The following is a 25,286-nucleotide window of genomic DNA, read 5'->3' on the forward strand; positions in this document are numbered from 1 at the left end:
AGAAACCTCATTAATACCTTCTGAATGTTAGTTTGAATTTGAATAATTTTATGCTTTTATGATAGGGAGCAGAGAGGAAAAGGGGAAAAGAGAATTACTGAAAACCATTGACTGAAATGTAAATCTTTAAAATATAAAAGTATAAATCTCTTTGGGAAGATCATTTACTCCAGTCATCGCTTCTAATTGAGTGTTTTTGATTGATAGGAAATGTAGGAGGAAGAAAAAAAAACTTGTAACAAATAAACTCCCACCAATCAGTCACCCAAAAGTTCTGGATCTGAAAGCTTCTCTCTACCCCGGGGTGGAATCTCATGTTCTGGTCTCTATCTGCCCCCAGTGGGTTTGTCTATATGGGGACACTCAGGAAGTTAATACAAATCAACTAAAGGTGTGACGTTAATACACATTGTGCAAGCTGTGTTAAATCCCCTTTTTATGCTGTCATTCAAGAGTAAAGTGGCCTTAGTTTGCTGTAGCTTAAACCTCCTTTGTGGAGGATTAAGCTACAGTGAACTGAGGGCTTGTCTGTGCTTGAAATTTGTTGTGGATTAATTTATTTTTTTTGTTAAATGCCTTGTATCCACAAGCGTTTCTTGCTGTTGTTGCAAATCATCTGGCATTTTCATGTGTATTGTTAAACCCACTTTGAAGATGGGTTCACTGAGATGCAGGAGGAGTTTACTTTCAGCAAAGTAGGTATGAGTGCATCTTCATCCCAAAACAATGGTTGCACAACTGCTAAGTCATCCTGCTGGTATACCACACTTTGCTGGCTATCTGCTCATCCTTTCTGTTTACTTGTGTGCCCACCGCTGCTCAAGGGACATCCTGACCAAATATCACCTGCCTGTTTTAAATGCTGGCACACAACCAGGTTCTGTCTTCCGTAATTCCAGCTGCTGTGGAGTTCACAAACCTCTGTCATGCTCCTGATTATTGATCAGTCATCCTCATTCTTTACTGTGGTCCTGTGCTGAGATTGCGGACTTCATTGCCCTCTAGGGAGAGGTGTGTGATCAGGCACATCTGAACAGTAGTTGTTCAGCACAGGTGTAAAAGCGGCTATCCTGACAAATGCAAGATGGGGGCACAACTGTGACACTCTCCAGTGTTGCAGTAAGGCACAAGTTCACCTATAATGTTTGGTGATTCTTCATATGTTATCACTGATGTGAGACTACATCATCATCAAGGCAAAGGAGCTCCAGCTGGAGTATAGAACTGCTAAGTACTATGGGACCTCAGGGAAAGCTAGCACAGTGTACTGGTACTATGAGGAGCTGGACCATGTTTGCTAGAGATTGCACTACTCAGCCATAGCATGGACTTTATGACTGATCCTCCAAACCAGGATCTAATCTATCCAGTGAACTCTAGGGCAGACACAGCTGCAGAGATTCAGGAGCATCCCAAATCACAGCTGGAGGATCAATCTAAACCACAGGCACAGATCCAAATTGTGGAGGGGACCAATTCTAGTGAGTGTGGAATGACGTGTTTCAATAACACTTTAAGGCATGAGTGTGAGGGGTTTGAACAGTTTATTTCCAGGTACTGTAAAGGGTACCACAATGTTGGTCTAACTTCTCTCTGCCTGCCCCACACCTGCTACTCAGTGATGGCCATACCAGAGACTGTACAAACTCTCCATGCCTTTTTTCTATAAGCAAAAACACAAGTGCTGCTTAAGCTTGCCATGTACTGTCCCACACCTCCTTATGATGGTGCTTATTGGTTTCTCTTACATAATGGCAACACTGCCTGGTTAACCCACGAGACTATTTGAAGAAAGGCATCAAATACAAAGAAGAAACAAAATCATGGTCCACAGTTTCGTGAATGCCCTCATTTTTGAGTGAATGCGAGTTATGTTACCTTGCCCAAATCATGGTACAGACATTTTCATAGAAAGATTTTAAGACATTTAACTAAAAGGGACATGAATTATTTTGTTTCAGAGTTCTGTTAATTTTGCAGTGCACTTTATGCTGATCATGGATGTTAAACATCAATTTAAGGCACGAACAGTGCTCTGATTTGGCAGGGAGATTGCAGAGCAATGCAGCTATCTCAGCACTGCCCATAGAGCTTGTTTCCCTTCCACTTCTGCACCAACTCTAGGGGAATTATCCTAGCAAACACCAGCATAGCATATCTTTCAAATTTGTTCAATATCTTCTCAACAAATCCTTTTCTCTCTTTTGGGGATGTGCATCAGGGTAACTTCCTCCAAAGTAAGAACAGCCTGCAGAAGTACATGTGCAATTACTAGTCTGCCACTGCTCCCCTCACTCCCAGACCTACTGCTATTCTGTCAGCAAGCTGCAGAGGAACACATTCAGTTATTAGCAAGTACCCCCTTTAGCTAGCCACTTCCCCATCACTCATAGTCCACCTGGAATATACTATCCTGAATCCCAAACTGGCAGAACAGACACCTCCTCTCGCTATCCCCTCACACCACAGGCTCAAGGGACCCTATACAAAGGGGGAAGACTGCAAACATCTTACCATCTCCAACCTCATTGAGGACTGGGAAGAGCCTATGGGAATGGAATTTCAAAATCAATGAAAAAGCAACATTTTATCTATGTTGGCATGGAGACTACAGTTTGGACAATAATTTGTCCATTGTCCTCTCTTTCCCTATAGCACCCACGGGGAGGGGGAGTGAGAGGGTGGGAAGGTCAGAGAAATGGGTAGCACATCCGACACAGGTAATGGAGAGGTAAAGAAACCTCCTGGAGCACATGGTCTTCAAACCTGAATTTGCACAGCTTTATGAATTTGAATATATTATTTTTACTGCTCACAATGTTCAATTTGGTGTATTCATTCCTATTGAAATATTGAAAATGTGTTTGATGCAAGACTCAATCATCATGAATGGATTCATTCAAATGTGCAGCATCATGATCACAATATCCACGCATGCACAATAAATACATAAACCCCCATCTACATTTCAAGCATTATAATGCAACAGTTCTCACAATATCTTAAAAACTCAACAAGAAATGTGATAATATACACACAAAGTATGATTAAGTCCTTGCACCAGTAGACATATTCAAGAAGACATATTCAGTAATGCTGATCAGTGCCTTATGCAAAAGTATGTGCATTTTTTACAAATGGCATCTAAACTCGAAGTATGAACACACTGCATCTCTTGCTCTGTGCCCTAGAGTAGTTACATCTTTTTGCAGAGGCCTCCAATCTGGCTGTTCAAAACATTTGCCAAGTCTGGCCACCTGTTGCTAAGCCAGGCAAGCAAAGGGTAAGCCAAGTCTCCCAGAATGAGTGGTGGAATGGCATTGCCAACAAGGTCCATTGATACTGTTGATGCAAAAGTTCCGTTGGTCAATGGAGAAAACATTCTAGACTTTCTGAAGATCCTGGTATCATGGACCTTTGTAGACCACCCCACATCAATACTGGTGAACTTTCCATGGTGATGAAACAGGCCTTGCAGCACCATGGGGGTGGGGGGGGGACTTTTCTGTTGATAGCCTCTAAGGCCTGATACGGAGGGTTAAGAATTGGCATGTGGGACCCATCAGTGGCTCCAGTATAAGTTGGGAACTCCAACAATACAAACCAATTAATTTCCTGTGCATTGTCCAGTCTTAAGATACGGTGGGATAGAACCTTCTCGATAATATTGCACACCTCTTTCAACAGCCCAGATAGCTGATCTACCAACAATGAACTGGCTAGCTACTGACCGGTTGTAGGTAGTAGGGTTGGCAAGCTTTCAGATGGTGATGGCAACACTCCTCTCTATGCTGAGGGCAGTTCTTACATAGGTATTCTTCTGCTGTAGCCCCTGTGCGAACTCTACACAGCTTTCTAAGAAAGTGGCTTTTGACATCCTGAAATTCTGCTGCCACTCATGCTCATACCCAATCTGCAGTGCTATACTTTCCCACCAGTCAATACTTGTTGGCCACTCTCCAAAGGGGTGCTCCACCAAGGGAAGCTGCTCCAGGAAAAGTTATGGAAGTGTCTGCTTGATTTCAGCCTTCTCCTCCTCTGGTGGCCTTATCATCCCAGTTCTGAAGTCACTGCCCAACTTTAGATGTTAAAGCAGCTTGTTTATGTTCATCACAGTGTGGATTGTAGTGATCACAATGTATGCTGCATGTTGCATGACAGTGGTTTGAAAATGGCACTGGATGGCTCTGAAAACCCTAATGCATGATAAGATGAAATGAGGAATCATGGGAATTTAATTTGACACTAAACTCCAGAATTCTGTTGCCTTCCAATAAGTATCTGAGTGCTCAGCATGAAAAATCCCAGAATGCACAGAACACAGTGGCAGAGCAGTGTACCCTGGGATGTCTGCCCAGAATGCTGGTTGCTGATTTCGAAACATCACAGTGCCGTATGGGTGCAATGATATGGGGCAAAAGTACCTTAATCACAGGATAACAATGTGATGTGTGTGCACTGCTTGTGAAACACTTTTTGCAGATCACATAACGCAGATACACAAAACCCATGGTAAGTTTCAAGTGTAGACGTGCCTTAGGCCACTTTACTCCTGAACGAGAAAATCCACCTGGGGGTTTAATGTGCTTTAACTTCCACACATTTGGTTGATTTGCCTTAACTTTCTTGACAGTATCCATGTAGACATGGCCTTGGACTCACTTCTTTGCCCTTTTTCAGGTTTTAAGATGGTTTGTTTAATCTTCTTTCTTTCAATAGGTTCACCTCCTTTATACTGTTACACTCTCTCTAGCTTTCCCCAGCTTCATATTGATTTTACTTCTATTGCCTGTTCTGTCTGCCTGTTCTACTTTTTTGCAGGACTCTTTCTAGCCAGCTGTCATGAAATCATAACTTCAACTTTCCATCCTCTTTCTGTAAAAGGAGCATCACTCAAAACATCTTGCTGCTTGTTTGGATGTGCATAGTAATGAATATTTAACATCCTGTTAAATTCTGTCTTAACTTTACATAACTGTGAATCTTGCAACTTGCCAGAAATATCTTCTCTCTTTATTCTTTTGTATTTTAAATACATGTTTTCAAATGTAGTAAATGAGTTTTACATTCGAGCTACCTGCTACTTCAGCCAGCTGTTTTTTTCAAAATAATGGTTTCTTTTTTAATAATTGATAGTATATAATACAGTTGTTAATACTGTTTAATAAGGACTGTATAGAGTATTAATGTTAGTCACATGTTTTAGAGAAGACAGAAAGACAGGATGTGCACATGGCATTGATTTGTAAACTTTTGTTGAGTCCTAATGAACTCAATGTAACTCGTAATTGACTTTCATATTCTTCTTTTAGGTAAAAAGAACATACTCCCATGGTACATATAGAGCTGGCCCAATGAGACAGATCAGCTTGGTTGGAGCAGTGGATGAGGAAGTGGGAGATTACTTTCCAGAGTTCCTTGATATGTTGGAAGATTCACCTTTCTTAAAAGTAAGGGAAAGACGGGAAAGGGGAGATATTCTTCCAAATACTATATATCAGTGGTTTTCAACCTGTGGTCCACCCCTGGGGATCTGCAGACTATATCTAAAATTTTCAAAGGGGTCTGTACCTCCATTTGAAATTTTTTAGGGGTCCACAAATTAAAAAAAGGTTGAAAACCACTGCTCTATATTAAAGTGAAAGAACTGTAATACTTATTGTCTCACAGGTCTGGTTGAACACCCATGTTGGCCATTCACCAGCTCCTGTTAAGGCATCCAGCCATTGAGTTTTCAGGGTTTTTAAGCCTCGAGATCTGAACAGAATCCAGTTGCTGTCCTTGACACATACTCAGGATGCAGATCTTCTCCCTCGCACCCACTCCTGAGAACTTTGACCATGTGGACTACTGTCCTGTCCCTGGAACTAGTGCTGGCTCCTCAGGCTTCCTCAGAACTTAATAACACCCTTTACCTGAACTCCACCTGAAGGTTTGGCCTTCTGGTTTATCTCTTCAGGGGGGCATGTGCTTAATACACACAGACAAGATTGCACAAGATTCTGAACTACTACTGCTCTTTCTTTAATAACACAAGAAATATACATATCTACACAAAAAATAACAAACCCTACATGCATTCCTTGTCTAGGTTACCTGCCCCTTCCAGAGCATTCTTTGGGCTAGGGTCAGGGTTGTCTGGGGCCATCCAGAGTCCTTCTGTTTGCAGTGCATGGCTTGGGTTCTGAACCACGGAGCTCTCTTGCGTCTCCGCCCCTCCCAGCTTGCTTCCTGTGACCTTGGCCAGACTGTCCCCTTTCCCAACCAAACTTCCTGTGGGTCTCCCTCAGTCTTCCCTTGTGAATCCTTTTATCACCTTTCAGTCCCTTAAATAGGTGACTGCTGGATCGACCTCAACAGGTGATCATGGACCCCTTTGCCAAGTGACTTCATTGCCAGGCAGTCTGTTTGCTGAGAAACCCGTTCTTCTAAGTAGAAGCCAATCTGTTACCTAGGATTTTTGTATTAGACTAAAGGACCATTTCGAGTTAATGACCCTCTGTTGTCAGTCCTGTGCCACTACCCATTGGAACTTCAGTCCAGCATGGAGGTAGAGGGGCAACAGAGAAGACTGTTTAGTCCCTGTATTCAGGATGGAGTTTTCATCTTGGTAAAGATAGATACAGAGAGTTTGTAATCTTCTGAATTGTTTAGAATTCATAAATTGTACAGACTGTTTCCCCAAGTCATCACACTTGCCTACATTCATTTATTTACCAGATCTGTTAACTTTTTTTTTTATTTTACCAAATAACTCTTTTTTTAAAATGTATTTGAAAATAACTCTCATCAAAATGTGGATTGTTATATTTCCCATTAGTGTACATTGCCGTGGGGGACGCTCTCTAGTCTAAAATTAGAAAGTCGTAAAGATAGCGATGATGGTCCCATCATGTGGGTACGTCCAGGAGAACAGATGATCCCTGTGGCTGACATGCCAAAGTCACCTTTCAAAAGGAAAAGGTATGTTGAGATTCTTAGCTTGGTGAGTTATCTGGTTAGTTGTCTTAACCTGTCCCTTATTCCACTTATCCCAATGGCTGTTGCTCTATTATAGCATAAATCTTATGTTTATGTAGCTTTTTACCCCCAAAGAAGAAACAAAATCACTTCTTAGTTTTTAAGTTCTTCTAGGAAGGAAATGTGTTTTTTGTAAGCATTTGTACACCACCTAGTATAATGATGTGCCAATCCTGACTGGAGCCTCTGGGCTTTTGTAATGAATACTAAAATAGTAATTTTACAAACCAGACCATCTTTTCTTCACTCTCCCTAAAATGCAGCTACCTTGAGGTAACAGCATAAAGCAAAATTAAACGTGTTTTGGGGAAAAAGTGAAGAATGCTATATCCATATGAATGCTGCAGGGCAAATTTTAAGTAGGCACCACACAGTTACTCAAATTTAAATTTGGCCAGGATACTGGTATTAACTCCCCTATTCTTAAGTGCTTATGGACCTTTAAGTGCCATCGGACCTTTAAAAACTACAAGTGACAAAGATTTCTGTCTCATCTGAAAGATGGGACCTCTAACAGTAGAAAGTCACCATAACATCATATTGGGGTACTGATTTAGATAATGACTCAAAACGAAGAGTGCTACCTACAGAATCAAACATAACTTCTTTTAGCATGTAGATTTTCCTTGTGGATTTCCCATCCAAATATTTTCCAGGTGGTTCCCCTAGTTTGTAGAATCTCAGATGTCCGCCTAATGTGATATGGTCTCTCACTATCAGCCTTAGACTAGCCATAGAATGATCATAGAGGATCTGTTCCACCTCACTGGTGTTTTCTCCTTTTACTCTAACATGTCTAACGAGTAGTCTTGCAAACCTTTTTCCTTTCCAGTGCTGAAATGTGGAACAGAGCTGTAATATACAACACTCAAATTGTTCAGTAGAAATGTAAACAAATGAATTTGAATGCACATATTATTACTTTTAGCATTTCATGAATGTTCCCTAAATTACTTTTGTACTTTAATCATCCTGTAATCTGGCCAAGATGTTCTTATTCTAATATATGTGCATGCTGGAGGAAGACATGGATCGTGTTGAATGTAGAAATCTATAAACTTGAGCATGGGGGAGTGTTAGGTTTTTAGTTGGTTTTTTTTTATTATTTTTTTTAAACAGAACTACCAATGAAATAAAAAACCTGCAATACCTACCTCGAACTAGTGAGCCCCGTGAAATGCTCTTTGAAGACAGGACACGAGCCCATGCAGATCACATAGGACAAGGTTTTGAACGACAGACTACAGCTGCTGTAGGAGTGTTAAAGGCTGTGCACTGTGGAGAGTGGTAGGTGTCAACTGGTTTAGTCTTGTTAGACCTTTGAAAAATACTTGCATGAATTTCCATTTATAGTTGCTAGAAGGATCATCAGCTAATATGTTAATCCAGTTACTAGTATGTTTTGGAAATAAGCCATAACTATTGAATAAACTATATTTTTCTTTTGTCTTGAGGAGCTAGGTATGCTGGGTACATTCTAATGTAGATACAACTTTGCAGTCTGGTGGAAACTAGAAAGAGGCCTCCCCGTCTCAGTAACAGCTTCAAAAATACAGTTGTGTAAATTGTAGCACTCAGACTTTTCTTGATGTTTGTGAACCAGTATAGTAGTGGTTTGCCTACATTTTTATCTGAACTGCACATAGAATCTTCTGGGAACATTTTTCTCTGTCTGTTTGGATAAAAACAAACATCACAATTCTGGTTCGAGGGAATGGTGGTTGTTTTAAGCCTGGTGGAAGTTGCATGGCATTTCTTTAGTGTCCCAAACAGTCTGAAACTCTTATATGTGATCCAGAGGATCAGCCCAGTTCAGCAGAAGCCATTTTTGCTTGCTTTATCAGAAAGAGAAGAAAGTGCATTTTAGCTGGGTTCTCTCATTGAACCGGAAAAGTGATAATTAGAGGGATTTTTTGGTCCTTTTAACTTCTGTCTCTGAGACTGGCATGTGGTGCTGTAGTACATTACCTTCTGTAATTCCCACTCAGTTACATAGGTGCTGGAACTAGGGGTTCTGGGGGTGCTGCCGCACTGCCGGGCTTAAAGTGGTTTCCATTATATACAGGGTTTACAGTTTGGTTCAATGGCTCTCAGCACCCCACTATAGAATTGTTCCAGCACCCCTGCTCAGTTATTGAGAACACCCTTGCTTTTTATAGTTTGATTGGCATGGTTACTGAGACAAGAATTCTGATATTGCATCAGAACCCAGACTTAATCCTTCTTTGGGTGAAATGGTGCAAATACGTGTAACAGTGCATGAACCAGAACTTGTCTGTAGGTCTGTAATAAAGAAATTCCCCACGGGAGGGAACTGGGTCATTCAAATGTGAACCTTTTTTTAAGCTTCAATGCCTGTAGTCTAGTTCCTGCAAATTCATGACCGTTCCACATTTGACTTGGAAATATTGGTACCGTTCTATTAACTCATTCATAGTTGTGGTAGTCTCCTTTATTGGTCACTTACAAGTTGGCATTTAGTGAAGCTGGATTTCTGTTGTCAAAAGGTTGGATTTCACTTATGGCAAACTTTTATATCAGGCAGAATTTGTGTACTTTCATATTCAAAGTTGAATGAAATTTTTTTTCGATCTTTCATTTTTTAGTTGTTGATCACTCTATAAACTCTGAGTATTGTTCTATACATATTGTCAAAGGCAAACAGATGGAAAATTACATTGATCCATAATTTATTCTGTGGTTACTTCTGGACCAGTTCCAAAAAAGCACTGCTTGGTTCAGGGACCAGTGATGATTATTAGATGAAATAGCATCTGCACAATGAGGACTGACCATGAATATACTGTTGAAAAGATTGGCGTCTCCACATTCCATTGGAATAAAGCATGGATTTATAACCCTAGAACAGGGCCGGGCAAACTTTTTGGCCTGAGGGCTGCATCAGGTTTCGGAAATTGTATGGAGGGCCGGTTAGGGGAGACTGTGCCTCCCCAAACAGCCAGGCGTGACCCGGTCTCTGCCCTGGATTCCACCCACCCACACACACACACACACACTCACTCACACACACTCTTCTTGCCTCCTGACCCCCCTGGACTCCTGCCCCATCCAACCCCCCCGATGGCCCTCCCAGGACCTCTGCCCCACACACACACCCTGCTCCCTGTCCCCTGACCGCCCCCGGAATCCCCACCCTGACTGCCCCCCGTCACCCCATCCAACCCCTCCTCTCATTCCTGATTGTCCCCCTCTTCCCCCCGGACCCCTGCCCCATCCAACCACTCCTTCTCCCTGTCCCCTGACTGCCCCCCCGGGACCCCTGCCCCCATTCAACACCCCTGTTCCCTGCCCTCTGACCACCCTCCCCTCCCCCCAACTCCCCTACCCTCTATCCAACCCCCCCGTTCCGCCCCCTTACCGCGCTGCCTGGAGGACCTGGCTGGAGCCCGGCTGGAGCCCGCCACGCACAGCTCAGCTCAGAGCACCAGGTCAGGCCAGGCTCTGCGGCTGCACTGCCCCAGGAGCTCACTGCCCTAAGCATTGCGCCAGCGGTGCAGCGAGGTGAGGCTGTGGGGGACGGGGAATAGCAGGGGAGGTGCTGGGGAGTAGCCTCCAGGGCCAGGATCTCAGGGGCCGGGCAGGAGGGTCCTGTGGGCCGGATGTGGCCCGCAGGCTGTAGTTTGCCCACCTCTGCTCTAGAAAGACAAGAGATTGGACCATAAAATGTCATTCTATTATTTTTATTTATTTTGTTCAGTTTAAACATTTTAGTGGTAGATTGTTTCTAGCTCTGGCAGATGACTAACTTTTTATAGTGTCTGAAAATTTTTAACATCAACATTAACTTCCTGTTATATGCGGTAGCCAACTTTGATGTGCTTGCTGATGATCAGCTGATATCACAGCTGAAGTGAAATGCCTAGAAATAAGTGATTTTTAAAGCATGGTATCTTGTGGGCTGTGAAGTCTTAGGAACACTTTAGAATGACAGTACTTTTTGTTTTAATAAGAGTTGTTGGCCAGCTTCAATCTATTCAAAAACTGCAACTGATGCAGAATTCAGCAGTGCCCTTATTAAGCAATGTTTCCTTCCTTGAGCCTATTAAACCTGTGCTCTGCACTGTGCATGTGGTTTCCGAATTAATTTTAAGATTTTGATTTTTTACCTGTAAGCCCTAAAAGGCCTAGGATCTACCTGTGTAAGACCTTGCCTCTTTCCCTATAACATGATGCTTCAGTGGCAGGATTAGTGGAGGTACCTGAGCTTGGAGCCCTTTGGGTTGATCTACATAGCATTTTGGAGTGAGTCTCTCAGATCAGGTCAATAAACTTGGGCTGACAGGATTTGCTGGATAGACAGTGCTTTGAGTTGCAGCTCTGTCTGGAACTTGGGCTCTGAAGCCCTCCTCCTCCCTACACCGCAGAGCCCGAATTGCAACTTCAAAGCACTATCTATACAGCAATTTTTAGAGCACTAGTGTCAGTCCCACTAATCCAAATCTGTCTGGGCTGGAGGCTTGCTCCAACAGTATGTGCAGACCGTACTCTTAGATAGTAGGGAGAGGGGTTGCTGGCAGAGCATTTTGGAATTTACTTCCTTCCTGAAGGAAGTCTGAGTTTGTTAGCCTTCAGGGTGTGCTGAAAGGCCCACATTTTCTCCTTTGCCTGTGAAGAATTGAGTGTGGGGTAGAGCTAGGCAGTGGTGATGGGGATTGTGTGTGGTGAGTGATTCATTTTAGTTATATTTGTTGTCACTATGTCTTTGAGTTGATTTGGGAATTTAGAATGTGTATTTTAGTGTATTTTTAAAAAACTGTCGAGCACCTAGAGCAAAAGATGGGTGCTCTTTTTTTGTTGTAGTTAGAACATATTTATCTTGATTTATACAAATCATGGGTAGTTAGTGATTGTGGAAGCAAAGGAAGTTTTAAAGGCATAGGACTAATGTTTGTTCTTACAATGACCTTTTGCCACCCTTTATTCAAACTCTCAAAAATACGCATTTGGTGAAATTCAACAAATCTACTTCATATGGTCCAGGAAAACCACTCTGAGGTCATGGGATCATGAGATTTGGAATGTCATGATGACAGCTTCTGCTATCTCTTTACTGTGTGTTTAAAAAATTGTGTCCCAAAGGGCAAAAATCGATGTGCACAGAAATCTCAACTTGCATCTATCTGGCAAGGACAGGGGAATATGAACAGTAAAATACATAGTTATGCTATTCCAAAGTACAAAATGATATGTAAATTGCATGAATTTTTCTTTTTTTTATTTAAACGTATTGCAGCTTGCCTCTACCGCTTGGATGCGTTATAATGCTATATACAGCCATTTTTAGTAGAAATAATGTAAGTTTTTAGGTGTACATGTTTGTCCTCTATTCTGTAGTACAGCCAAGCTGGAATGTGATTGGAGAGAGGAAGAGCTCCTGCCCTGCAGAATACCTTTCAACTCAAGGGGAGGTACACAGGGCAGGAAGCTAAGAGACCATGGGATCTAAAGTCACCCTATCCTCACTGACTGCTATAGTACTCCTAAGGGCATTCTGCACCAAAAAATTAAAAATTCTTTGCACAATATTTTAAAATTCTGCAAGTTTTATTTGTCAATAAATAAATGCAGAGGCTCCAGCATGGCAGTGGGGAGCACAGGCCACTGGCCACACGAAGGTAGGTGATCACCCTGAAGCTCCTGCACCCCCAGGACACGGACTCAGTGGTGAAGCTGCACCCGACCCTGACATAGCACAAGGAAACACCCTTGGGCTCTTCCCCCTGCACCAGGTGTCGGGCAGGCAGACTCAACCAGGCAGGATCAAAGTGTGGAGGTGCTCAGTGTGGTTAGATCCAGGTGTGGGGTGAGAGGATTCTGTGTGGGACAGTCTGGGCACAGGCAGCTCAGTGGTGGGTCTAGGTGTGCAGGGATCTGGATGCACAGAGGCCCGTTGGGCGGGGAGGGTGTTCCAGGTGCAGCGGCAGTGGGACTCTGCAGGGGCTTCCAGGTGAAGGTGGTTGGGGCTCAGCGGGGGTTGGGAGGGGGGGTCTGGATGCTGTGGGGAGTGGGGCTTGGGGGAGGCTCTGGGTGCAACTAGTTGAGGGTCAGTGGCATGGGGGTCTGGATCTGGGGGCTCAGGGTGGTGCAGGGGGTGGGGCATCAGGGTTGTGATTTGAGTGCAGGGAGCTCAGTGGGGGTGCAAGGGTGGGGGTCCAGAGGTAGGGGATCTGAGTCCAGGGCAGCTCCAGATGCAGGGGCTGAGGTTCAGTGGGGTGGGGTTCAGGTATGGAGGGCTAGGGGGGTTCTGGATGTACCGGGTGAGGCTTGGCAGGGTTGTTTGGATATGGGAGGTCCAGATGCACGGGGGTTGGAGGAGCAGCCCCCCGTACAGTGATCCCTCCCACCACAGCTGAGAAGCAATGGGCCCTGGCCCCTCCCCTGCTGTTCCCCCTCCCCTGCAGCCTCAGCTCGCCATGCTGCCAGTGCTCTGGGGCGACTGGGCTGCGAGCTCCTGCCGGGCTGCGTGGCTGCAAGAGCCGCCTGCCTGCCCAGGTGCTGTAGACTGCGCGGTGGCGTGGCTGGCTCCGGCTGGGCAGCACGGCTACCAGTCCTGGCGCTCTGAGTGGCATGGTAAGGGGGCGGGGAGAGGGAGGGTTGGATAAGGGGCAGGGGGTCCCGGGGGACAGGGAGCAGGGAGGTTGAATGGGGGTGGGGTCCCGGGGGGGTGGTTAGGGGCGAGGGGTCCCAGGAGGGGGCGGTCAGAGGACAAGGAACAGGGCAGGTTGGATGGGCTGGAGGTTCTGAGGGGGACAGTCAGGGGGCGGGAAGTGGGAGGGGGCAGGCTGTTTGGGGAGGCACAGCCTTCCCTACCTGGCTCTCCATAGAGTTTTGGAACCCCAGTGTAGTCCTCAGGCCAAAAATTTTGCCCACCCCGATGTAGAGGATTTCACTTGTTTCTCTAGCTCAATTGTTAGTCTGTACTCTGAATCTGAAGGACAAGAATTTGAACTCTTATGCTGACCCATGTGGTGGGGGGTCCTTATCAAAGCTGGCTGGAAAACAGCCTTTTCCTCTTGAAAAATTTAAAGTAAAAAAAAATTGTCATTAATTGGAAGGAAAGAAATAAAAAATTTTAGATTTTTTTTTTCAGGAGGGAAAAAAACATGAATTTTGGGAGAACCAAAACGGAAACTTTTTGTTGGCTCACTGGGCTACTGGCTCTTCTGGGCTGCCCAAGGAAGCCCACTATCCAGAGTTGCTGGAGAGTCATGCCGTGCTGGAGGAGTTCAGTGTGCTAAGCTACAAGACAGAATGGACTGATTTAAATTACCGTTTTTCGTGATAATTTAAATCATTAAACCTTAATTTAAATTATTTATTTTAATCTTGTTTTGCATTTGTAGTTTAAAGACAAGTTCATTTTCTTTGGTATAATCATTAAACGTAATGATTTCCAGCCTTTACAATATTACTTTTTGCTAAAGAGAGGATACACTGTGTCTATTTACATTTATTTAAGCAATTATATATCTCAACATTTATTAAGATTCTTAATTTTACATTTTTTTTATAAAATGGTGAATGACACATTTCTTGTTTACTAGGTGATCATTTTTTACTCATGATTTGTGTCAAGCTGCATTTGGATGGAAATTGTAATTCAGTTAAATGCACAGCATTTTAAAATAGTTTTTATTGGTTAAGTAAAATTGTCTTAAATGAATTGGATACATAAGAAAAAAATTAAGTTCATTTTAGAGAGGTTAGCCAGAGCTCGTCTCTCTCCGGGGTGGCAGGGAACCACACCGCCTGACTACCTTTGGGAATAGTTCTTGCAGGGAATTAGTCCGGCCATGGGAGTCTTCCTCTACGCCTCAGTGAAGGTAGAAATAAACACCGTGAGCCCAAGCCCTAGGTCAGGGCGGGGCACTGGTGAGTCAGGTGCTCAGGCCCTCAGGCAGGGGCTGAGCAATAACAGTTTATAATGGCAAGCCCAGGCCCTTGGTCAGGGCAGGGCAATGGTGAGTCAGGCGCTCAGGCAGGGGCTGAGCATTAACAGCATATAATGGCAAACCCAGGCCCTAGGTCAGGGCGAGGCAATGGTGAGTCAGGTGCTCAGGCCCTCAGGCAGGCGCTGAGCAACAACAGTATGTAGTAGCAAGCCTAGGTCAGGGCGGGGCAATGGTGAGTCAGGCTCTCCCACTCCACTGTGTCCCAGCCTGGGGCCCTAGCAGCGGCAGCAGACCCACTCTGCTGCGTCTGTCCACAACACACTGACATGGGTTTTTGCAGTGCTGCAGCCAGATTAGGTCGGCTGCCTCCGGGCTACTTCCAGACTCCCCCTCTTGAGTACATGGGTCGGGGAGTGTCCTTGGAGGACCAGCACCATGGGTTCCTTGGGATAGCTGGCAAGGGGCAGACTCAGCACCTCCTCCTAGTAGCTGGTGCAGGGAAGGTCGGGCCAGTCCTTGGATTTACCGCAGGCCGGTGGGGTTTCCCAATCGCGAGCTAGACCGGAGGCGTCTGGCCTCCCTAGCAGCTGCTCTCCCTGTGAGCTCTGAGGACGGGCCTTTATACTTCCAGGGCAACGCCTGACCATCTGGAAGGCGGGCTCAGAGCTCCCTGGCTCCGCCAACTCTGGTGTCCAGCAGGACTTGTCTCTCTCTGGGGCGGCAGGGAACCACACCGCCTCACTACATTCATCAAAACATTTTGCATTTAAAACTGATTAATTAAATAAAGGAAATTTAATTCTAGCCAGTGAATTGACTTTTTTTTTTTTTTTGGATAGCATGTGCCAAATTTTCAAAGGTATATAGATGCCTGAAGTTGCAAAGAGATGCAATTTTCGAAAGAGCCTAAGTAGGTTAGGAAACTAACTCCCAGTTTGAAAATTTGAAAATCACTCTAAGCACCTATTTATATCTATAGGCACCTATATACCTCTTAAAGTCTGACCCCGTATCTTCCATGTTTTAAGAATTAGTAGGTATCCTCTTCTTCTTCATGTGTCTACAGACATCTATTCCACTCAGGTGTGCACATGCCCAGCAAACCAAAGCCAGAGAACTTTGCTTAGCAGTACCCTTTGGCCCTTGTAGCCCTTCCCAAGGCTATTTAAGTCCAATGCCATATCGACCCCACTCAGTTCCTTCCTGGCTTGAGTTGGAGCATTCTGTGTGGTATTTACCTCTCACTTGTGGTGTTAACTCAGAGTTTTCGCGGGGGGGGGGAGGGTTGTATATAATTAGTAGTAATACCCTTAGTGTTCAATTAGTTAGATTAATAGTTTTGTTTTTGCCTGGTGCAGTGCCTTCTCCAAGTTGCAAGAAGCATGTCTCATGTGGGGTAGCCATAACCAATAACGATCCCCATACTCATTGCTTTTTGTGCCTGAGGAAGGGGCATATTTAAATACTCCATATGCAAGTCTTTCACAAAGAGGACACTGTAACTAGAGACTTGCGCCTAAAGCAGCCCCTGATAGAGCAAGCCATGAGGCCCATTATGGTTCCAGAACCAGATCATCTGGCCTCTTAGAGGCCTTTGGTGCTGCTGAGACTCTTCTCCAAGGAGGAGGAGAGACTGTTACCTTTCCTCTCATCCCCTGAGAAAGAAGACTTATAAAACTGACCATAGTCATTCTAAGGTTCAGGGAGTTTCTTTATCCTTTTCTAAGTGGGGTGCTGGCCGCAACCAGGTTTCCTTGAGTACACAGGATAGAGCAGGGCACTTTACCCACTCTCCAGTGTCATGGTAAGATCGTTTACAGCACCGTATTGTCGACTTGGTACCATTAGTAGAGCGGCTGTTGAATCTGGTACCAACAACGTGGGTCTTAACACTGACCATACTGACTCCACAGGCTTTTCAAGCACCTGCAGATTTACTCTGCCTTTCTGTGCTGGACTCACCTGTGATACAGGAGTCTTCAGCTGTGGCTGTGATCTTTGGACCGTCTGGGTTGGTTGCCTCAGAATACAGGCTGTTGCAAGTGTTGTCTCTGTCACCATTTAAGAATCAGGCTGCAGAGACAAGACCACTCTCCTTGTTGGCACTGAGGGAACTCTTGTATACTGATTCCATCTTCAGCCCTCAGAGACAGTGTTGGCTTCTACAGGTCTGATATGGGCTGGAGCTACGAATGCAGTACATGCGTCTACTTTGATACCAATGTCTATTCCAGTATTGAGTGTTAGTGCTGCCTTAATGACACTGCCAATATTCAAGGCACTGACTGCTCTGTCTTCTTCTGTGCCCATATACTGTGCCGATGAGTCAGTCAGGACATGTGATGGCTCCACCAGGCATGGCTCTTCCATCCCCTTTGGATTGTTTGGAGGGTTCCTTGCGTTCAAGTTCAGAGTCAGCTTCCACTTTTTCTTCATCCATATACCAAGCTCGAAAGTCTTCAAGATCTTTAGGGGATCATGATTAGTACCAGGATCGGTACCATTTTTGCAATAGAGTTAGGGGTTCATAGCCTAGTTCCTACTGGCCCCCAATGCCATGTCTATTTCCTCCATGGCATTCATGCAGTCATTCCAGGGCATGATCATCAAACCCTCTTCCTGTCTCGCCTCCTGACCCAGCTAGGCTGGAGATGCATACTGAGATGGCGCTCTCTGAGCTGATTCATCTGAGCAGGAGTAAGCAGGATCCCAACAGAGCCCACTGGCCCCACTGTCCTTTTCATCTTGTTCATAGGACAGTTCCACTCTACCAGGTTCCTCCCCTCCTGTGCCTGAGGATTTTAAGTCGTATCAAGATCTTCTAAGGTGAATGAATACAACTTTGGGCATTCAGGCAGTTTTTTCAGGACAATACCCATACATGAGTAGATATTCTCCAGTGTTCAGTTCCAGAGAGTAGGTCTTCCTGTAAATGAAGCACGTTGGCATACCCCAGTTTTCTTACTGCCCACAGCGAAGTGCGCTGACAAATGGTATTATGTCCCTATGCAGGGTTTTGAGTGCTTCTTCTGACATCCAGCCCTTAACTCTTTGGTTGTAATGGCCATAAATGACGGATAGTGAAGGGAGATTTAAGTCAGTGCTGAAAGACATAGTCTAAAACAGGGGTGGGCAAACTTTTTGGCACGAGGGCCACATTGGGTGCGAAACTGTATGGAGGACTTGGTAGGGAAGGCTGTGCCCCCCAAACAGCCTGGCCCCTGCCCCCTATTCGCCCCCTCCCACTTCCCATCCTGACTGCCCCCTCCTGGGACCCCCCTCCCCAAACTGTCCCCCGGGATCCCACCCCCGATCCAACCCCCCCCTCCCTGTACCCTGACTGCCCCAACCTATCCACACCCCTGCCCCTGCCCAAGGACTCCCATGCCCTATCCAACCCCTCCTGTTCCTTGACCCCTAACCGCCCCAAAACCTCCGCCCCATCCAACTGCTCCCTGTTGCCTGACTGCCCCCAGGACCTCCGCCCCAACTGCCTCCCTGCTCCCTGACTGCCCCCCGCCCCAACTGCCCCCTGTCCACTGACTAACCTGGCAGGCACTATCAAAGTATGATTTGTAAATTGGGAGACTATGTACAAATGTACAGATAAATTACCAGAATCCTCCAGAGAAGAGTTTAATGTTTGCATTGAGGAAGGCTGTCTAATCACTAAGACATCTCTACAATCAGCACTGGATATGGCGGATGCCTCCAATATTATGGCCTCAACTGAAATAATGAGAAGAGCTTTGTGGTTATGGAACTCTGGCATAGCCCCTGAGGCCCAACCAAGCATGGAGGATTTACCAATTGATGGTTTAGTTTTTGTTTTCAGAGAAAACTGGAGAGACATTACACTCTTAAAAAAAAAAAAAAAAGACTCTCAAACTACTTTAGGTTCATTGGGAGTGTATACCTCAGCGATAGAGATGTCACTCGGGGAGTCAGCAACAATAGTAGCAACATTACCGACTACATTTCCAGTGGTTCTTCCAGCATTCGGCTTATCGAGATAGAGAGCAGGACTTCTCCAGGAAAAGACATCAGTCGCAAAGGAGAAGGCCTTGTCATTCTAATGTCAACCAACCAGATCATCCTCTACCAGCTTTGGGCAAGCAGTTAATTTGACTCTCCTATTGAAGGCAGCATTCTACGTGAGATCTTCTTGATTGTATCTGGACAGCCTCTCCTGTTTTTTCAGTGATTGGGAAGCAATAGCCAATCACAAGTTGATCCTAAGCACTGTGAGTTCAGGTTATGCCGTCCAATTCCTGTCCATACCTCTTTCCCACCCACCTATCTCCTTTCTTTTCAGGGACAACTCTTGTGAGTCACTGTTCGTTCAGCAGATCCAGACTCTCTGTGCTTTGGAAGCCATAGAGGAAGTTCCCTGTCAGCAGTGAGGAAAGGGGAGCACTGCTACTTTTGATGCCCAAGCCCATGTTTTCCTGTACCTAGACAATTGGCTAATGAAGGGCAAATCAGAAGATCAAGTCCTCCATCATGTCCAGCTCATGTTAGATCTGGGGCTGATTTTAATCAAAGAAAAGTCAATGTTTAATTCCAACACAAAAAATCAAGTTCATTGGACCCTACTAGACTCTACGAGTGTGAGGACCTTTCTCCCTCAAGACAATTCAGAACAATTAATCACCTATTTGTACCTTCAGTCTCATGCTTCAGCTACAGTCCATGTGTGCCTTCAGGTTACTAGGTAGAGTTGCCAACTTTGGTTGGATGAATTCCTGGAGATTTCATCATATGACATAATCTTTAATTAAAGCTTATAATTCCTGGAGACTCCAGAACAATCATGGAGGGTTGGCAATCCTATTACTATGCCATGTGGCTCCAGCATGCAAGATTGTGCCTTCATCCTCTTTAGTTGTGGTTGAAGTTGCCTATCACCTGAATTGTTAGTCTTTGGACAGCCTTGTGTGAGTGCCACCAGCAACTCTGGAGACCCTGCAGTGGTGGACAAATCAGATCAGTGTTTGTGAAGGTGTTCCCTTTGACCATCCTACACAATAGGTTGGCGAGAACATCTGGAAACATTGAAAGTTTGAGGTTTGTGGACAGAACAGGAAGCATCTCTTCATATAAACATCCTGAAGCTTCAAGCCATTTGCAATGAGTGCCATGTCTTTTGGACACAGATCAAGGGCACAGTGGTTCATATCCTCACCAACAATACCACCGCAATGTATTATGTGAACAAGCATGGAGAAGCCCACAACAGCCAACTTTGTCAGGAAGCAATGAAGTTTTGGCAATTGTGTATCAGGGAAGACGACATTCTCACAGCTGCTCACTTGCCAGATGCTCAGTGTCACTTGGCTGATCACCTCAGCAGGAACTTTTCCCAGAATCTCTGAAGAGTGGCGTGCTGTCAAAGACAAGAAGTGCAGTCAGTTTTTGCTCCTGAGCAGGTTTCAGTCCAGCCTTATTAACTGACCCCTTCCATTTGAATTGCAGATTGGCACTGATGTATGCCTTCTTCCCCACTCATTCCCTAGATGATTCTCATGCTGAAGCTGGATCATGCCAAGATGATACTCATTGCACCAGCTTGACCGAGACAGTGCTAGTTTTCCAGCCTTCACAGATTTATTTTCCTCATTCCTGACCTGCTGACACAATGCCACCGTCAGATATGGTATCCAATGCTGAGCAGTCTGTACCTGATGGCATGTATGCTGCATGGTTAGATGAGCAGGAAGAACAATATTTGCAAGCAGTGCGGCAAGTACTGCTTAATAGTAGAAAACTTTCTACTAGGGCTACCTATTTGGCTAAGTGGGAAGTGTTTTTTGGTTTGGTCAGAATTCAGCCAACGCTAGTATGTATTCAAGACATTTTGGATTACCTGTTGCATCTTAAGTTCTCAAGTCTGTCGCTCAGCTTGTTGAGGGTCCACTTAGCAATGATCTTAACATTATATCCTCTGATCCAAGGGAAGCTGGTATTTTTCAATTGCATTGTAGTTAGATTTCTGAAAGGTCCACCTCTTTCCACTTGTAAAAGAATAGATTCCTTTGCGGGACCTCGATACTGTACTGGCTGCCCTCGTGGGTCCTCTGTTTGAGCCCCTAGCCACTTGCTGTGTCTCTACTGTGCCAAAAGACAGCTTTTCTTGTTGCCATAACTTCTACAAGGAGGGCTACTGATTTGCAGGCCTTCATGGCACAGCCTCTGTATCTGATCAGTTTTTCGAAGACCAGGTATCCTAAGTTTTTGTCTGAAGTGGTGTCACACTTTCACCTTAACCAAACCATATAGTTACCTGTATTTTTTCCTAAGCCTATCTCAAATGCAGATGAGCAGTGACTTCATTCCTTGGTGATTTCTGCACACGCTGTTTCCAGATGAATTACCACAGCATATGGGGTAACTCAGTCCAGACCTCCATGGCCACAGAGACTGGTGGTTCATTTGACAAGGGATCAAGCGCCTTTTGTTGTGCTTCTTAGTGACTTTTCTATATTGGACTTTTGCAGGGCCACTACCTGGTCTTCCACACACATTTTTACGAAGCATTATGCTATTACGACAGCATCTAGATCAGACACAGAATTTGGACAGGCAGTTCTAGCAAGAATTTAAGAAGACTCTGAGCTACACTTCCATTCATTACTTGAGTCACCTGAGTGGAATACACATCTGCAACTGCTTGAAAAAGGAAAAAAATGGTTTACCTGTGCTGTAACAATTGTTCAAGATATAGGTGCAGAGGTTTATTCCAGGACCTATCCTCTCTGCTTGGAGTCTTCCATCTTAAGATTCTGGTGCGAAGAAACTCAGGGGAGTCAGGGTGGTGCCACCCTTAAATAGCCATGAGAGGGGCTATGAGGACCAGTGGATGTGAGTGGAGTTCCCAGTGGTACGGTTAAGCAAAGTTCTCTAAAGCTTCAGTGTGCTGGGCATGCACATACCAGAATGCAATACATGTCTGCACCCACATCTCAGAGAACAACAGTTACCCTACACCTGTTTTTATTCATAGATGAAAGAGTAAAACTAACTTTCTTGCTTTTTCAACTCCCATTGGTTTCTCGGTTTTGAATAACTAGTCCAAATAAAGAAAATATTCTCTCTACACCTGCTAGATAAGCTGAAACCAAAAATAATTAAGGCTAAAGCTTTTCTCCACAACAGAAACTGAAAATACAGACACTTGGAAAAAATGTAAATACCACCTGTTCCTTCATTATGAACACTGAATATGATTTAGTTAGTTAATGCAGTACATGACATTGTAATACGTTTATAAAGCTTGAGTTGGCCTCAGAAGATGTTTTCCCCAAGCTCTGTGTATAGTTTAAAAAGCAGCACCCTTTAACTTCTTAAACTTTGAGTAGGGGTCATTGATGCAGCATATTTTTTATTTACTTAAAATGATGTTAATAATTATAGTAAGTTTAGGCCCTGACATAGGTTGTCATGATTTCAAATTTAATTTTAAATAGGTTTGTTTATTTATCATCAGACTTTATCTACCCTGCTGCCTCTGGAACTTGGAAGCCAGAGAGGCTGCTGAGCAGCCAGGAATCCTGGTCATCTGTACATTGCACACAGTGATGGAATTTGTTCTTCCAGTTTTCTTTTTAAATGGTTTATTCCCAGTGAATAAACATCCTTAATAACTGGTTCTATAGTTAAAAAGCATTATCTGTCAGTTATGGTGTGACAGGCATTTCAGTTTGGTCATTTGTGTTGCACATCAATTGCTTCTATTCCATGTTGGCATGTATGCTGCCCAGTGATTGTTCATCAGAAGTCCAAATTTTATGTTTCTGTTGTTTCTAACGTTTAAACAAAAAAAAATGCGTAAAAATACCTTTCAGGCCACCTTAATGTGTCATGAAACAAAAGAACAAACTGACGACTCCAATTTATCTAAAATCCTTTTGCAGGTCATCTTTAAGCTTCTATCAGGGAAAGAAGGCAAGTATGTATGCAGCTTTGTGGGAGGGGAAGAAACGTACCTTTACCCAGAGTGCCTAAATATCCTAGGTAATATACTGTGTTGGGATTCCAATGTCCTCAGTGTAATTCTTTTCCGAAATAGAACAATCAAAAAGAATAATCCTTCATCCACTGTTGTCTTTGATACCTTTCTGCATCTTGTCCAGTACATCTCAAGCTATGCATTTTTTGCCAGAGGGAACTTAGGCATTAGCTGTATTGTCTTATTTCTAGATTATCCTTATGCAGCAGTTGGTAATGTTCAGATGGCAAGATGGCAATGGAGTTGACAGCTTGATAAGATAATAGAAGAATATTCATTCATGGATTTTTAAGGCCAGAAGTGATTATTATGGTTATCTAGTTTGACTTCTTGTTTTGTATGATACAATATGCACAAAATTCAAAGTTGACCTGCAGAAGAGTTTGAGAATTGGGTGTTTACCTTTTGTGTAACACTTCATTTTAAAAAAATCAGCTTGTCTTTCTTCCTTTTAGAAAGATCAGGAATATTATGTTGTGCCATGTATTCTCTGGTTTTGTGAAAGGATTTCTTGGAATTTATGAACTCTTCATATTTAACTGAAATAGTGGGAGTATTTGAATCTTTAACAAAGATATCCTTTCTCCCACGTGCTCATTATCATTAGAATTGTAAACGTTAATAAAAACAACTTAAAACAGCCGAACAAATTTCTTTCCTTTTAAGTTACTCAGTTTTCAGTCTTGAGATTTCACTAGTTATTCAGTCACCATAGTGTCTTTCAGGGTAGACAAGACCTGAATTTCTGAAGAGGCAGTAAAAAAATAATCTTTTTTGGGGGAAGAGACAGAACATTAAACTTCCATAGCTTCATTATACATCATTAAGAGAAAAAAAAAGTATAAAAATCCTATTTTTTTCTTTTCAAGCTATCTATAACGTTTTTAGATTTATTCCATTGTTTGGTTTATTTACTTGGCTATACACAAATTTACTAAAAAGCACCCATCAAATTCTCTAGGCAACCTTGACAGACTTTTTAAAACACACAAATAAATAAACAGACTTGCCATTTCTCCCAGATATATTAACCCAGCAAGAACAAAATAATTACACAAAAAACTGCATTAAAGAATGTTAATATTGTAAAGTCAAGCACTCAAAGATCAGGAAATGCCAGAACTGAGGTTGCCTGTGGGATTTTCAAAGTTTATAACTTGGTGGCCTTGGGTGGATTTTTCACGGGGACAGTAAGGGTATGTCTACACTGCAATGTAAGCCCAGGATTAGTGGAACTCAAGTCAACTGACCTGTGTTAGAAAACCCTGGACTTCGGGTCAAAATACAATATAGACACTCACGTTAAGAGTTTTCTAACCCTTGCTCAAACCTAGGGCTCTAGCATCCATGCTGCAGTGCACAGACCTCAGTCAAAGTAACCACATCTGAATCCTTAGTGTTTCCCTCCCACCCCACCCCCCAAATGTGGCTGTTCTAGGCCTAGGACTGTGGTACATGGTGTGGAGTAAAGTTTTCCCACACTGCATGTTACCAGGAAGCAACTTGCTTTTTGCAAAAGGCTTGGTCAGTTTGTGCTCCATTGCAAACCCAGGAGGCTCTCTGATAGTGTGCTTGCAGATCAGAGATCAGAGAAGAATGGATTAACACTGACCTGCACTGCTGACTTTTGGAAATCGGGGGAGGGACTTCCATTGTCAGTAGTTTGTTTGGATAGAAAGGACTAAGGAAGTTGTCCCGTGGAATTGTGGGATTCTTCCGACTAATTCCTGGAATCTAAGTCAAGCGGGGCTGCATCTACACTGCAAAGCAACAGGACTTGGACCCTGGGTTCTGGCTTAACTCGAGCTCAGAACTTCCAGCTCTGCAGAGTCTGAGTCCTGGGTTAGCACAAATGCAGTGTAGACGCAAGTGGGTTAGGCTTGAGCCTGAGCTGAAGCATCGGTTTACGTTGCAGTGTAGATATACACCAAAAAATACCTCTCTGACTCTAGAACAGTGATTTTCAACCTTTTATTATTTTCGGACCCCCAAAAGATTTCAAATGGAGGTATGGATCTCCTTTGGAAATTCAGCTCGTGTCTGCAGACCTCTCCCATAGAAGAAAAACTAACTGGACAGAATTCAACTATAAATGTTGCACATGCTCAGCACGGCATTTGACACAGTGTGAGAAAGGGGCTAAACTGTGGGCTTTTATGGTAACGACAACACTTCCGGGTTTTGACCTGTAGGTCAAGGTGTTCACATAATTTTCATCAGAAAAATGGAATGCCTTTTCTGGGATCTGAAATCATAGTCACCTTTCGTGGACACTTAGACATAGTCTGCAGACCCCAAGTTGAAAACAGGGTCTTAAAATGGGAAATGTTGGGCAACCTTAACTA

The 25,286-nt window shown here is 43.9% G+C and overlaps 1 protein-coding gene across 7 annotated transcripts in view; it reads left to right on the top strand.

Moving 5' to 3' along the window:
- Positions 1-25,286, top strand: part of RSBN1L (round spermatid basic protein 1 like) — a 94,241-nt gene that overhangs the window by 62,808 nt on the left and 6,147 nt on the right. For 5 of the 7 annotated variants that reach the window (XM_073328573.1, XM_073328571.1, XM_073328572.2 and 2 more), the window contains 3 exons: positions 5,313-5,450; positions 6,821-6,963; positions 8,140-8,307. In XM_073328573.1, the coding sequence (XP_073184674.1) occupies positions 5,313-5,450; positions 6,821-6,963; positions 8,140-8,307 (449 nt within the window). The remainder of the gene's footprint in view (positions 1-5,312; positions 5,451-6,820; positions 6,964-8,139; positions 8,308-25,286) is intronic. The other 2 variants (XM_073328574.1, XM_073328575.2) reach the window with 2 other exon arrangements.

This window comes from Lepidochelys kempii, chromosome 1, assembly GCF_965140285.1.
Source record: "Lepidochelys kempii isolate rLepKem1 chromosome 1, rLepKem1.hap1, whole genome shotgun sequence".
Taxonomy (NCBI): Eukaryota; Metazoa; Chordata; order Testudines; family Cheloniidae; genus Lepidochelys; species Lepidochelys kempii.